The 13,932-nt window shown below is 48.3% G+C and overlaps 1 protein-coding gene across 5 annotated transcripts in view; it reads left to right on the top strand.

Annotated features, from left to right (window-relative positions):
- The window catches only part of USP48 (ubiquitin specific peptidase 48), a 37,345-nt gene extending 24,062 nt beyond the window's left edge, over positions 1–13,283 (top strand). For 4 of the 5 annotated variants that reach the window (XM_079986817.1, XM_079986816.1, XM_079986818.1 and 1 more), the window contains 11 exons: positions 404–526; positions 2,498–2,559; positions 2,898–3,008; positions 3,552–3,682; positions 5,793–5,899; positions 8,264–8,368; positions 9,001–9,156; positions 9,647–9,772; positions 10,831–10,879; positions 11,316–11,342; positions 11,464–13,283. In XM_079986817.1, coding sequence (XP_079842943.1) covers positions 404–526; positions 2,498–2,559; positions 2,898–3,008; positions 3,552–3,682; positions 5,793–5,899; positions 8,264–8,368; positions 9,001–9,156; positions 9,647–9,772; positions 10,831–10,879; positions 11,316–11,342; positions 11,464–11,486 — 1,020 coding nt within the window. In that variant the 3' untranslated portion in view covers positions 11,487–13,283. Of the gene's footprint in view, positions 1–403; positions 527–2,497; positions 2,560–2,897; positions 3,009–3,551; positions 3,683–5,792; positions 5,900–8,263; positions 8,369–9,000; positions 9,157–9,646; positions 9,773–10,830; positions 10,880–11,315; positions 11,343–11,463 lie in introns of those variants that run through there. The other variant, XR_013841592.1, reaches the window with a different exon arrangement.
- Positions 13,284–13,932: the final 649 nt, after the last annotated feature.

Raw genomic sequence — 13,932 nt, 5'->3', positions numbered from 1 at the left:
GCGCTTCCCAAAGTGGGTGGTACCGCCTCTTTGGGGGTGCTGGGATTTTCTAGGGGGTCGGCGAGAGGCAAGGGCGCAGCAGGGATACGTTGGCTATGGATATGACTATCGGACTGGTATCTCCGCAGCAGGTCCATCAGTTTTGTTGATTTCCTTAAACGAAATAGTTTTAGCTGGATTTTGAATGGACGTGCAATTAATGGTTCCTTAGCGGGTCGTGCCAACCGCTGTTCTGAGTAATGATTTTTTATAGGGTAGGCAGCACTGGGGATGAGTTTATGGAACCAGGGACCCCCCTCCCCCCAATAAAAAGATAGGGAATCAATGCTGTAAAGCAAAAAACATAGCTCCCCCACCCCCAGTTTCAGGATGGGGAGTGACTCCCGTGTGTGTTTTTCTGCAGATTCTGGAACGGGAAGGGGAAGAGAATGAGGCCCTGCACAAAATGATGGCTGGCGAGCAGAAGGCATCTCTCCCAAACCTCTTCCAGGACAAAAACCGGCCTTGCCTCAGCAGCTGGCCAGAGGTAGGAAGTCCAGTAGTTCATGGTAGCTTGTGTGCGTGTCTCAGAATGAGTGCATATAGTTGCAGGGGCAGAGGTTACTTATGGTCGCCTTCTTGTCAATATATGCATGTACACACATATATATGTTGTATGTAGACTGCTTACCGTATTTTTCACTCTATAAGACGCACCAGACCACAAGACGCACCTAGTTTTTGGAGGAGGAAAACAAGAAAAAAAATATTCTGAATCTCAGAAGCCAGAACAGCAAGAGGGATCGCTGCGCAGTGAAAGCAGCAATCCCTCTTGCTGCTCTGGCTTCTGGGATAGCTGCGCAGCCTGCATTCGCTCCATAAGACGCACACACATTTCCCCTTACTTTTTAGGAGGGAAAAAGTGAGTCTTATGGAGCAAAAAATATGGTAATCATCAAAAGCCTCTTAAGTGCTTTCACGATGGCGACTGGTAGATGATGGATTGTTTCCGTTGCTAGCTGTACTCAGACCAGCCCAGTCCTGTGGAACTCTCTGCCTCCAGAGATCCAGCGGGTGCCTTCCGCCTTCTGTGTCCACTTTTAAATGCCTGCTGAAACCACTTCTATCCTGCCAGGCCAATGCAGGCAATTAAGAAGTCATCCACAATGGTTAACTGAGTTCTGTTTCTTAGTGTGGCTTTTTATTGTATGGTTTTATGCTTTTTAGTGCTGTAAACCACTCCCCACCCCCCCACAGTTAGATGCAGTGGTTTGCAAATATTATTACAAATATATCTGGTTTAATGGACACGGCTCATGTTCATTAACTTCAGGGGGTCTACTGTGAGTAGGACTTAGCTGAATACAACCCATAACAATACAACATTATTTAGGTTTATAATTTGCCGTTCACTCAAAAGTTCCTAGGGTGGCTTGCAGATGACGCGAAACAATGCAGTTTGGAACCAAATAAAACCACCTAAATCAACTTAAAAACTACATACAGTGGTACCTCAGGTTAAGTACTTAATTCCTTCTGGAGCTCCGTTCTTAACCTGAAACTATTCTTAACCTGAAGCACCACTTTAGCTAATGGGGCCTCCTGCTGCTGCCATGCCGCTGGAGCACGATTTCTGTTCTTAACCTGAAGCACTATTTCTGGGTTAGCAGAGTCTGTAACCTGAAGCGTATGTAACCCAAGGTACCACTGTATAATATACAGGCATGCCCCAGTTATGTGCATCCACTCGTGCGCAACTGCATTTATGTGCACCACCATGAAATAAATTCTGTGTGCAGAGTCCAGGAATGTACCCCCCATGGGGGATGCGTGTATATCAGTCAGGGGTGCCACCTCTGTCTGTGGCGCTGAAGGGTTTTTTCCTGAGAGCTGCTTCTCAGCTGCATTGTTGAGATCCAGTCAGCAGCCTCCAAACCAGTTCTCTATTTCTGCGTCTGGGCAGTAGTGCCCGTGGTGAAGATCATTAATCGACAGTTTGTGACTGTCCTTGAATACGCTGTCCTAGGTTAAGTAGCTTGTCCCTAATATAGCCCTAGGTTAAGAGAGGCCCTAGGTTAAGTAGCTTGTCCCTAATATATTTTGGTCTGCAACCCCCATCAGCCCTGGCTGGGTTGATGGAAGCTGTAGTTGAGAACTCTTGGAGGACTCCAGGGCATGTAAGACTAGTCTATTTGAATGCCCAGAGGCGGCATGCATTCAGCCCCTCCTAAGTAAACCCACAAAACCAAACTACAGGCCGTGGTTACAAGTGATTGTTTACAGCCTTCTCAGGAAGTCTGATGAATGCTGCGTGGCTTTTTCTGAAAACTTTCCTCTGGGCAGCAACGTTTAACCAATGGTTTCGGGGACAGAACTTTAAATCGGCAGGGGAAAGGCTGCTATTGGAAGCAGCCCTTGAAGTCTTCCTCTTTTCATGCCCTCCACATAACGTTCTGCAGGGGAACAAGGAATTCTCTGAAAGTCTGAATTTCACAAAAGTTGGCAAACTGTCTTTCAGGAGGTGGACGAGCTGTACGTCGTCTCAAAGTTCTTCGTGGAAGAATGGCGGAAATTCGTGAGGTGAGAAGACAAAGGGAGAGTGAGTCTGGCTGCTGGGCCAGACCAAAGGCCCACATGCCCAGCCAGGTGTCATTATGACTACTGGGTGAAACAGCTTCTGTTTCATAGCCCCAGATCGCTCTTGCTAGTCCTTGAAAACAGGGGCCTTCTGCATGCAAACAGGGTCTCTGCCACTGAGCTTAGAGACCCTTCCCCCTTTTATTAGAGCTGACACGTTCTCCCTCTTTCTAGTCTGGTTAAAATAAATTGAAAGTAGCAACCCTACTTTCTTGCTTGTCAGAATGGCTTTTGCTATGCAATGCCTGCCATCTCTGCCTCTTCTTCTGACCTTCAACCAGGCGGCCTACACGCTGCAGCCCCGTCTCCTCGGTCGGGAACCGGGATCTTCTCTGTCCACATGGCGGCCTGATGTTCACGTTTGCCTCCATGACCAAAGACGATTCTAAACTGTGAGTTGCTTCCGTTCAGTAGTTGCATCTTTTTCAGGTTTTTTTGGGGGGTGGTGGTAAGGCGTGCAGGCAGTGAGGTGGATTTGCATGGGTTCAGTGCGCGGCTGCCCAGCATAGGAACTCAGGGAGCTGCCATCTCTACCGAGTCAGATCCCTTGACCTGTCTAGCTCGGTATTGTCTGCACTGGCAGGCAAGGTTATCCTTGTCTGAGGCAAGGACTTGGGACCTGTGAGGCAGGTGCTCTGCTGCCGATCTTAAAAACAAAGCAAGTTTCTAGTCCTCATGATTCTGAATAAATTTAAATAGCAAGCAGCCACCTCTGGAATGAAGACTCACGTGGGCAAGCAGCCTGCATTCATTCATTCATTCATTCAACCAACCAACCAACCAGGGTGGTGTTTGTTTAGGCTTTTCAAAAGTACTTCTTTAACTGGGATCCCCTTGCCTGCTGCTTTCGGTGCACGTGGTCTGGAGTGTTGCGGGAAGAGTGAGGCCGCCCTCCCCTTTCCAAGTAAGGCAGCATGTTCTGCTTCTTTGCACAGTATAGCTCTGATATGGCCCAGCGAGTGGGAGAAGATCCAAAAGCTGTTCGTGGTGGACTACGCCATTCGAGTCATCAGGAGGCAGCCCGCGGACGCCAGCCCCGAAGCACCGCTCTTCATCACCGAACCTGGTGAGTAAGCAAGCAAGTTTCCTCTGTCTCCCCCACCTCAAAAAATAAACGTTAAAAAAAGCACTGGCTTGTGCGAACTCCACACTATGTTCTTCTCTTCCCACTCGGTTCTGGCATTCGCTTTTTCTGCAGGTGGCTGCAAGCTCAGGTATTCCACTTTTATTTTTAGATGACCTGCAGACATGCCCGACTGCCTGGGCTGTGTTCCATGCTGAGGTTGTGCACAAGACCATTAACTTGCATTATGTGAGCGTTGGGCCAAAAATTATTTCAGGCAGCTGCTGTGCTTCAGAGATGACAGCTTCTCCCGCCCAACCCCTGTGCTTTGGAGATGGAACAAAGACATTTTCGTAGAGCCAGAGTATATATATTTTTGCGGCTGGTTCCTATTTCAAGCAGGGTTTTTTTGTGAAATTTCTAGTGGCTTTAGAATTTTATTTTTTATAGTGATTTTTCTTTGAGCTTTTGGTGCGACTAACAATACAAAAGACACGTTAAAATGCAAATAAGTATAACGAAAAGCAAATTCAGAATCGATGAAATATAGGATGACAAGACGTCATAAAGGGATTTCTGCATGTACCCCAAACCCACTTCAGATTTGAACCAGGTACCGTATTTTTTGCTCTATAAGAGTCACTTTTTCCCTCCTAAAAAGTAAGGGGAAATGTGTGTGCGTCTTATGGAGTGAATGCAGGCTGCACAGCTATCCCAGAAGCCAGAACAGCAAGAGGGATTGCTGCTTTCACTGCGCAGTGATCCCTCTTGCTGTTCTGGCTTCTGAGATTCAGAATATTTTTTTTCTTGTTTTCCTCCTCCAAAAACTAGGTGCGTCTTGTGGTCTGGTGCGTCTTATAGAACGAAAAATACAATATATTATAATATGCTGGTTTCCTGTTATTGCAGCTATTTCGTTATTAGTTGTTTTTCTACTTCCTTTATTACAGGAATCAAATGGGTAATGGATAATAATAACATGAATATGAATTTATACAATACAGAACATACTGTATGCTGTAGGATTTTGGTATTGGTCTGTGTTGTAAGCCATATTGAGGTAGCATTATTATCAATTCACAATGGAGTGGAAGGTTCACAGGCTGTGAAGGACTTGCTCACAAATTTATTGACAGCTACAAAAATTATGATAACTAGGAAGTGGAAGGGGCAAGCAGAATATAAAATGGAATAATGGTATAAAGAGGTGTGGGATGTAGCTATTAATGATAAATTAGCATGTGCCACTAAGGTAAGATGGGGAATACGCAGGAGAAATTATGGAAAGTGTTTGTAGAATTGGTACTGTTAAAACGGGAAGGGGTCAAACCATCACAAGAGGTGTTGAAATTTTGGGAGGTTGGATAGTTACAATGGAATGGATTGCGGTGGGGTGCACATTTTTATTCCTATTTATTTATGATTATTACTTTTATCAAAAGAAAAAAGAAATAAATACAGTCATACCTCGGGATGAATACACTTCAGGAAAAACATTTTTGGGTTGCGCTCCGTGGCAACCCGGAAGTAACGGAGCGTGTTACTTCCAGGTTTCAGCGCTCGCGCATGCGCAGACACTCAAAATGACGTCATGTGCGTGTTACGTTCGCTTCAGGATGTGAACGGGGCTCCGGAGCAGATCCTGTTCGCATCCAGAGGTACCACTGTAAAAAGAATTACAGTGGTACCTTAGGTTAAGTACTTAATTCGTTCCGGAGGTCCATTCTTAACCTGAAACTGTTCTTAACCTGAAGCACCACTTTAGCTAATGGGGCCTCCTGCTGCCGCCACGCTGCCAGAGCACAATTTCTATTCTCATCCTGAAGCAAAGTTCTTAACCTGAGGTACTATTTCTGGGTTAGCGGAGTCTGTAACCTGAAGCGTCTGTAACCTGAAGCGTATGTAACCCAAGGTACCACTGTACATGAAGAAGAAATGAAGATTACCTCTGAAAGATCTGTACTTTTGTGTGTGTGTGTGTGTAAGTAAATAAATAAAGGCTTGTGGTTGTTCTTGGTTTAGTGACATTGCCCAAAGTGCTTGGTCTTTGTAGAAACAGACCCCGCTGGTAGTTCATCGGCCTTTTTCCTTTCTTTGCTCCCCAACCTTCCAGAGCTGTGCTCAGAATGCAGAGAAGGGCTCTTGTGCCAGCAGCAGAGGGACCTGAGGGAATATGCCCAGGCCACCATCTACGTGCGGAAAGTGGTGGACAACAAAAAGGTAGAGAGACTCTGTCCACCCCACCCCTGTGTATTCTCCTTTGTGCACTCTCTCTCTCTCTCTCTGTCTCTCTCTGCTTCATAAGGTAAAGGTAAAGGGACCCCTGACCATTAGGTCCAGTTGTGGCCGACTCTGGGGTTGTGGCGCTCATCTCGCTTTATTGGCCGAGGGAGCCGGTGTACAGCTTCCAGGTCATGTGGCCAGCATGACTAAGCCGCTTCTGGCGAACCAGAGCAGCGCACAGAAACACCGTTTACCTTCCCGCTGGAACGGTACCTATTTATTTACTTGCACTTTGATGTGCTTTCGAACTGCTAGGTTAGCAGGAGCAGGGACCAAGCAACGGGAGCTCACCCCGTCACGGGGATTCGAACTGCTGACCTTCTGATCAGCAAGTCCTAGGCTCTGTGGTTTAACCCACAGCGCCATCTGCTTCATAGTTCTGGCCTAATCCCTCCTTCCTTCTCTGGCCTTCATAGAATCATAGTTGGAAGGGGCCACGATAATCCTCTAGTCCAATGCAGGAATCTTGCCCAATGTGGGGCTTGAACCAGTTAACCTGAGATTAAGAGTCTCATGCTCTACCAACTGGGATATCCCAGCCTTCATTGAGTTCTCTGTTACAGCACAATCCTGTTGGGGCCACTTGCATATGGACTTCAGGAACTTCTTAGGTGAAACGTTGGGGAGGGACTGTTGAGCTGCAATGGAACCTCCATGGCCAATGGCAGTATATCTCTGAACAGCTGAGCAGGGGAGCAGGGGGAAGCAAACAAAAGGTGTTTATCAAGCTTGTGTGCTTCCTTGGTTAGAGATGGAGTCTCAAGCTATAAGAACGTGGGGAGAGTTTTCTCTGGGGCCTTCTGCATGCAAAGCACTCCTCTTGTAAACAAAGCCAGATTTCTAGTCCTCATGGTTCTGAGTAAAGGGCTGGTTTGAATAGGAAATTTCCTTATACCTTATGCTGAGCCAGATCGTTGGGGTCATCTAGGTCAGCATTGTCTACACTGACTGGCAGCAATGACTCTCCAGGGTCTTTCCCAGCCTCAATGGGAGATGCTGTCAGGGTTTGAACCCGGGACACTGAGGCTCAGCCCTTCCCCAGCTTTATATGGTCCTGGGGGAACTTCAGGGAGCTGCTGAAAGATGCCCACCCACCTCAGGAATACATGATGACTCTCCCCTCTTCTGACATATGTCCTGGTGTTTCCGCCAAGGTGCTGGGAACCAGCTGATCACAGCAGAATATTAAGTCCTAGTGTGGGAAGGTCACAAGATCCTGTTGAGCAGGTTTCTGGAGAGGCTGCATGCAGGATCTTCTTCCTTTGCAGCTGCTGCTGTTGCAAAAGGGCAGAGGGGTTTGTTTGTGTCGGGGAACAGAGCATGTTGAAGGGCAAACAGCATCACCTTGGCCAGCATAACAGAACGGCTGCAGTCGGGCTGGTTCTTGCCAAGGGTCGCTCTTGGCAGGGAAGATCCGATCTAGGCTTCCATGCCATTTGTGTCCTGTATTTTTAACACCTAGGGAGTGGGGAGAGAATTGAAAGACAGTGACAGTGGAAGCAATGGAGGGCAATAGCAAAGCAGTCAATTTGGGTGAACAGGCCATTGCTAGAAGATTAGGTGCGTTTATGGGCCTTTGGTGTTGCAAGATCTTATCTCAAAGCAAGTCCCCAAAGCTGATTAGGCTTCACATTTTGTAGTCAAATACATAAAAGGTAAAGGTACCCCTGACCATTAGACCCGGGCGCGGATGACTCTGGGGTTGCATGCTCATCTCGCTCTATAGGCCAAGGGAGCCAGTGTACAGCTTCCGTATCAAGTGGCCAGCATGACTAAGCCACTTCTTGTGAACCAGAGCATCGCACAGAAACTCCGTTTACCTTCCCGCTCAAGCGGTGCCTATTTATCTACTTGCACTTTAACATGCTTTCAAACTGCTAGGTTGGCAGGAGCAGGGACCGAGCAATGGGAGCTCACCCCATCGTGGGGATTCAAACCACCGACCTTCTGATCGGCAAGCCCCAGGCTCTGTGGTTTAGACCACAGCACAACCCACGTCACTTAGTCAAATCCTCTCTATTTCACTCAGACACACACACACACACACACAGAGAGAGAGAGAGAGAGAGAGAGAGAAACTCAGACATATACACAGATTTCTCCTTGCCCAATCTTGAGGTAGAGACCAGCATCTACCAGCAGCCTTATGACGCCACTCTCGTGTTTTTGAGCCTTCTGTGGCTGTGGTGAACTCCTGACAACCTCTGACTTCGGGTGCCTTTTCCTTTTTTCTAAAGGTGACTCACAGGTGTGCTGTTTTCCTTTCTTTTGTTTTCCCCTTGCTTCTGATGTCATGTCCAGGTCATGAAGGATGCTGCCCCAGAGCTGAACATGAGCAGCTCTGAGGCAGAGGAGGAGCGAGAGGAGGCCCGCCTGGAAGGGGAGCAGGATCCAGATTTTAACCAGGTATGTCCTTGGTCACCATTTTTTTTGTTTTAAGATCATTTGTTTCTCCTCCTCCTCCTGGGCCTCTGTGGATTGTGAACTTGCTCCTCATCTCTGCACCCTGGAACCGCTGAAAGCAAGTGGTCGAAGCACACGATTTGAGGCCAGACTTAAAAGCATGTGCTTAAACTGCGGAACTCTCTCCCACAGGTGGCAGGGATGACCACCAACTTGGGTGGCCTCCGCAGTCAGAAGCAGCAATGCTTCTGAAGACTAGATGCTGGAAACCTGGGGAGGGGAGAGGGCTCTTGTGCTTGGTTCCGGCTTCCCGGCTTCCCATAATGGGCACCTGGTTGGCCACGCTGAGAACAGGAAGCTGGACTAGCTGGGTCCGCTTTGGCGGGATCCAGTTGCAGGGCTCTTCAGTTCTTAAAAATGTGTGGCCAATTCCAGCTGGCTGAAGGTTCATGGGACTTGGAAGTCAGACAGAATCTCAAGAGCTACACACAGGTTCCCCAGGTCTGGTACTGCAGTTCATTAGAGCCTCTTAGATAATAACATGGGGGGCGGGAGTAGGGATTTTGTTTGCTAAGTCAGGAAACAAACCTGCCGCTCTGGCCGTCAAGTCCAATGAGCTGCCTTCCTGCTTCCAGGCCAACAGCAACACGAAACGGCAGAAAATGTCGCACCCAAACTACATAGTTTACCAAAAGCAGGGGATCCGCCGGAGCACGCGGCACAGGAAGGTCCGCGGGGAGAAAGCCCTCCTGGTGTCGGCGAACCAGACGTTGAAAGACCTGAAAATTCAGGTGAGGCGGACTTTGCCCTGAGCCCTGGAGGTGGCTTGCCTGAGTCCTGAGGCCTCCTTCCTCCCCCAAAGCTATATTTGGGAATCCGTAGAATCATAGAATTGTAGAGTTGGAAGTGACTTCCAAGGGATTGCAGCTAAAGCATCCCTGACAGATGGCCGTCCAGTGGGAAAAGAGAAAGGGTGATGCTCACCTTGATGGTTCTGATCACTCTTTTAAGATCTGTGATCTTATTTTAAGATATTGTATCCTCCTCCCCCCCCCCTGAAGTGAGGGGGGGGAAGCAGAGGAGTGCCCCATTGGCTGTGGGTTGGGGCTGAAAGGGACAAAGCGGAGGTGACAGATTGGGGCAAGAGAGGGAGAGAAACGGAGGAGAAGCACTTGGGTGTCGTGAGGAGAAGCACTTGGGTGTCGTATTTCTTAAAAGCCACCTGTGTTTGTATTGCTTCCTGCAACTGTTGCGCTTCCTGCCCCTCATTTTGGCACACAGATCATGCACGCCTTCTCCGTTGCTCCTTTTGACCAGAACCTGTCGATCGATGGGGCAATACTCACCGACGACTCGGCGACGCTTGGCAGCCTCGGAGTCACTCCGGAGTCCGTTGTTTTATTAAAGGTAAGCCGGGAGAGTTGCTTGCCGCTAGGTGTGGCTCTCCTCCCACCAAGATATTTGTAGCAAGGCCAGTGGTTCTGTTCTGCAATGCAATCTGGCTCCCTCTGTGCCCAAAACTTCCAGCCTACCTACTTTTCACTAGGAAGTTCAGGGGCAGGGACCATATCAATGGCTACTATCCACAATAGCAATGCTCTGTCTCAACTACTGGAGGCAACAGTGCTTCAGAATATTAGTTACTGGGAATCACAGGAGGAGAGCGTTTCTGTTGCACTCGGGTTCTGCTTGTATGTTTCCCATTGGGGCATCTAGTCAGCCATTGTGAGAGCAGGATACTGGGCAAAATGGGCTAGTGGCTTGATCCAGCAGGGCTGTTTTTATGCTTTCATGTTGGCTGAGCAGGGGCTGATGGGATTTGTAGACCAACAACACTTTTGGGGTCACCAGTTACCCCTTCCTGCATTCATTCATTCATTCATTCATCCATCCCTGACTGGTCATAGTGCCCACCTGAGGCCTTATTTTGGCCTGTGCTCAGATCCCCCCTTCCCCCGCAAAAAGGAAGCCAAGAACACACTACCTTAACTTGTCATCTCCCCCCCCCCCCCCGCCCCGGTCTGTAACTCATTTGGATCTTTAACTTCAAGGCAAAAAACAATGGTTGAAGAAGAGCCACTGGAAGTAAGTGCTGGTTTTGACTTCTGGGAAGAAAAGATGGCTGGCTAGTGGTCAACTGCTGGAACTCCTGTTGACAGAGATAATTAAGTGGACCAGCCCCTTTCCTGTCTGAAGCTATTGCAGACACCTTTATAAAAAGTCAGTAGGGATAAGCCACCCTAAAGCCCTCCTTGCCACAGCTGTGAACAGTTCAAGCCAGGTTCCCAAAAGGGGACGAACCGCCTTGTTTCTTTGCTTTTATTCTGGATCTGGAGTGTTTGGCCTGGGAATGTCGTCTGGTGACATGGAGCAGGAGGCCTTGTCTCTCTTTTGAAAGCACATAATCCAAATTGGCTTAACAGGGCTCTTCTTCTCATGTCTCCCTTTCTCCCTTCTTCCGACAGGCAGATGAACCAATTGTGGACTATGCAGCAATAGATGATGTAATGCAAGGTAAGGAGGAGTTTGCACACACACGCTCCTCTGGAATAATCCCTGCTTCTTCCCGCCCAGTCATTTTTACCTATTGGAGTGGGGAGGCAGGAGGAGGTAACTGGAGCAAAGGGTCCAGTCTGAGACTGACTCACATGGTTGTCAAGGGGTGGGAACGAGACCTTGGTGCCCCCCCCAAGTGTCAGGGAAAGCTGCCAAGAAGACGTTATTGAAGCTTGTGGGGAGCTGTAGCTCAGTAGAGCATCTGCTTGGCATGTCGAAGTACCCAGCATTCAGTCGTCATCTCCAGTTGGGACTGGGAGAGTCTCCTTGCCTGAAAACCTGGAGAGCCACTGTAGGCAATATTGAACTAGAAGGGCCAGGGGTCTAACTGTACAAGGCCCTAACCTCCTCCACACCTCAGAATGTGCCTTGACCTGTTTGCTTTCCTTTGCAGTCTGCATGCCCGAAGAGGGATTTAAAGGTAGGCTTTGTTTTCTCTTCCCTCCAGCCTTATTTTTACCTGCCACCGTGTTTTGCTCTCTTCTAAGCTTTCTCCCCCCGCCTTTCCAAATTCCCCCCTCCCCCTTCCATTTACTCTCCAGGTACCGGTCTCCTTGGACACTAATGTTTTTCGACAACCGCGCCAGCAGCAGAAGTAACTGGGGTGTAGGGAGATGAGTTTGGGCTCTGGCTGGGCATTCCAAGAAAGGTGGACTTCAAAAAGACCAGCCAGCCGCCCAGCCACCTTCCTGGAGGTGGGACTCCATTCTGAAGGGCCTTGGCCCCCTCACACACTTGCGCTGCAGGAGAGAGAGAGAGAGAGCTGTTCTTCGGAGGAGAGCTTCTGGCCTAGTGCAACAGAGGTGGAGCGTTGAGCGGTTTCAAGGCTGCACCTCTCCGTTTCCCCCTGCAGAGGAAGAAGGGTCGGCTTGCTGCAGCATGAGATCTCCCCCACCTCCTCTCCTGCGACCTTCATTTCTAGATCTGCTCTTTCAGCGAGGCAGGTGTTCGGCTCCCTGGCAGAGGTCTTTTGTGAACTTGCAGGGTTTTCTGTTTCCAGTAGCCCTTGGCTTCCTCTGGCACTTAGTAGATATGCCCCCCAGGATTGAACAGCCTGCAAAATCCCTTTCTAAAAGCCTGAGGTTTGGGGTGGGTATGGGGAGAGAGGCACTTATTCAGCCTGTTATCAAAAAAACAATGCCCTCCTCTTTTGTTTTGTTTTGCTTTTGTTTAAGACTTCACTTCCAACATATTAAGATGGGCCCCTGATAATTAATCATAGTGAATTATTCTCGGGAATAACTTGATTTATTTTGGACCACTTTCTCTGGTGGAGGGGAAGCCCTAGTTTTCAACCCTGCCAGATTGACCCAGTCGCCCAGGAGCTCAAGTGAGACTTTGGTGCGAGTGGAGGCAGAGTCTCCCCGCCCCCCCCACTTGCCTGCCTTTTTCTTTGGAGTGGGGAGCAATGCACAAACGCTTCCTTAGACCTTCTGACACATATCCAAAAGAGCTTTGAAAAATGATAATGGTCCTGCACAACCGTCGGGCGGGGGGGGGGGGGAGCTTTAGCATTTTGGAAGGGTGTGAGAAGTTCATTTTCCCTTTTGTAACAGAGAGCTGTAAATTTGGTGGTCCTACTATACTATCTCAATTTGCTGTTCCGGGGAAGGCAGGAGAGGGAGCCTGCGAAATTGGCAAGGTTTTCCAGCTGGGGCTATGGGAGTGGGGGCCGTTGAGGTTCCTTCTGGGTCTACCTTCGTGCTGGCTTTGGATCCAGTGAACAGCCCTGGGTCTTTCTTTTTAAAGAGGCGAAATGTGGCGCTGAACAATCTTATTCTTTCCCAAGGTAAAGAGTTAACAGTAATAATTCAGTCTGCCGTTGTGAGTGCTTTATAGAGAAGCCTGCCTTTCTCTCCATCTCCTCCTCCTTCCTTTCAGAAGCCAGGCCCAGAAGTGGTCTTAATTGTTCTAGATGGAAAGCAGTGATGCATGGACATCTAGCCCCTGGGAGTTCTGATATTTTTATTTTCCATTTACTTCCCCCACCACCTACCCACCCCCCCTTTCCGGGTTTCGTAATATTTCCTTGATGGGGGACGGGGCAGAGTGTGTCTTAATTCACAAGGAAGACCGATTGACCATGCTGTGCTTGTATATATGTGTGCATACTGAGGGAGAGAGAGATGGAGACTGACACACGAGTGATGCCTAAATTGTACCAAACCACCATTTCTGCCTGTCGCAGCTCAGCAGGGGAAATGGGCTCAAGCCTCAAGCCTCATGCTTGGGACCCTCTTCTTCATCCACACTTGCAAAATGTTTTTGGACTAGTTTTCAGAGCCTTATTAAAAGTGTGTCCACATGGTCAGTCTTACCTTATTTGTACTGTATTGCATATAAAACGTGTGTGTTTTTTTCACTTGCCTGCTCGGGTATTTTCTTTTCCGCCTGCACTTTTATAGATTCCTTATCAACCAGTCATGACAACTTCTTTCTGTTTTTCTTTTAAAATTGAGGTTTAAGAGCTGCGCGCACACACACACACACACACACACACACCACTTGATTGTCATCAACCCTTATGCTGGCTTGACTCGTATCTCACTTGAAGACACACCAGTGAAGCTTAAGTCATTGAAGCTACAACATCCCTGCTTGTTTTCTCCCCGTTGTCATGAAATGCATTTATTCCCCCTCTCACACACACACGAATTTATGAGGTAGCCTCAGGCATTGCTCACTGACAGAATTTAGCACACTGAAGTTTTGGTTTAGTTAACATTGGAATAAAAATCGCAAAGCCTAGTAGTGAGTTAAGTGTGATCTGCCTTCTCCAAGAAACTGCAGGCTAGCTTTTCGAAATAGTATATTGTTCAGAAAAGCGCACCCGAAATGGTCAAGGGAAGGGGGCGACACCCCTATGCGGAAAGGTTGCAACATTTTGGACCTTTTAGTTTAGAGAAAAGACGAGTAAGAGGCAACATGATAGAAGTTTATAAAATTAGAGAGAGTAGATAAGAGCTTTTCTCCCTCTCTCATAACACTAGAATTCATGGACATCCAACAGA

The sequence above is a fragment of the Podarcis cretensis genome, assembly GCF_951804945.1.
Source record: "Podarcis cretensis genome assembly, chromosome: 8".
NCBI lineage: Eukaryota > Metazoa > Chordata > Lepidosauria > Squamata > Lacertidae > Podarcis > Podarcis cretensis.
Note: the sequence above shows the minus strand (reverse complement) of the source record. Positions and strands in the feature narration are given on the sequence as shown.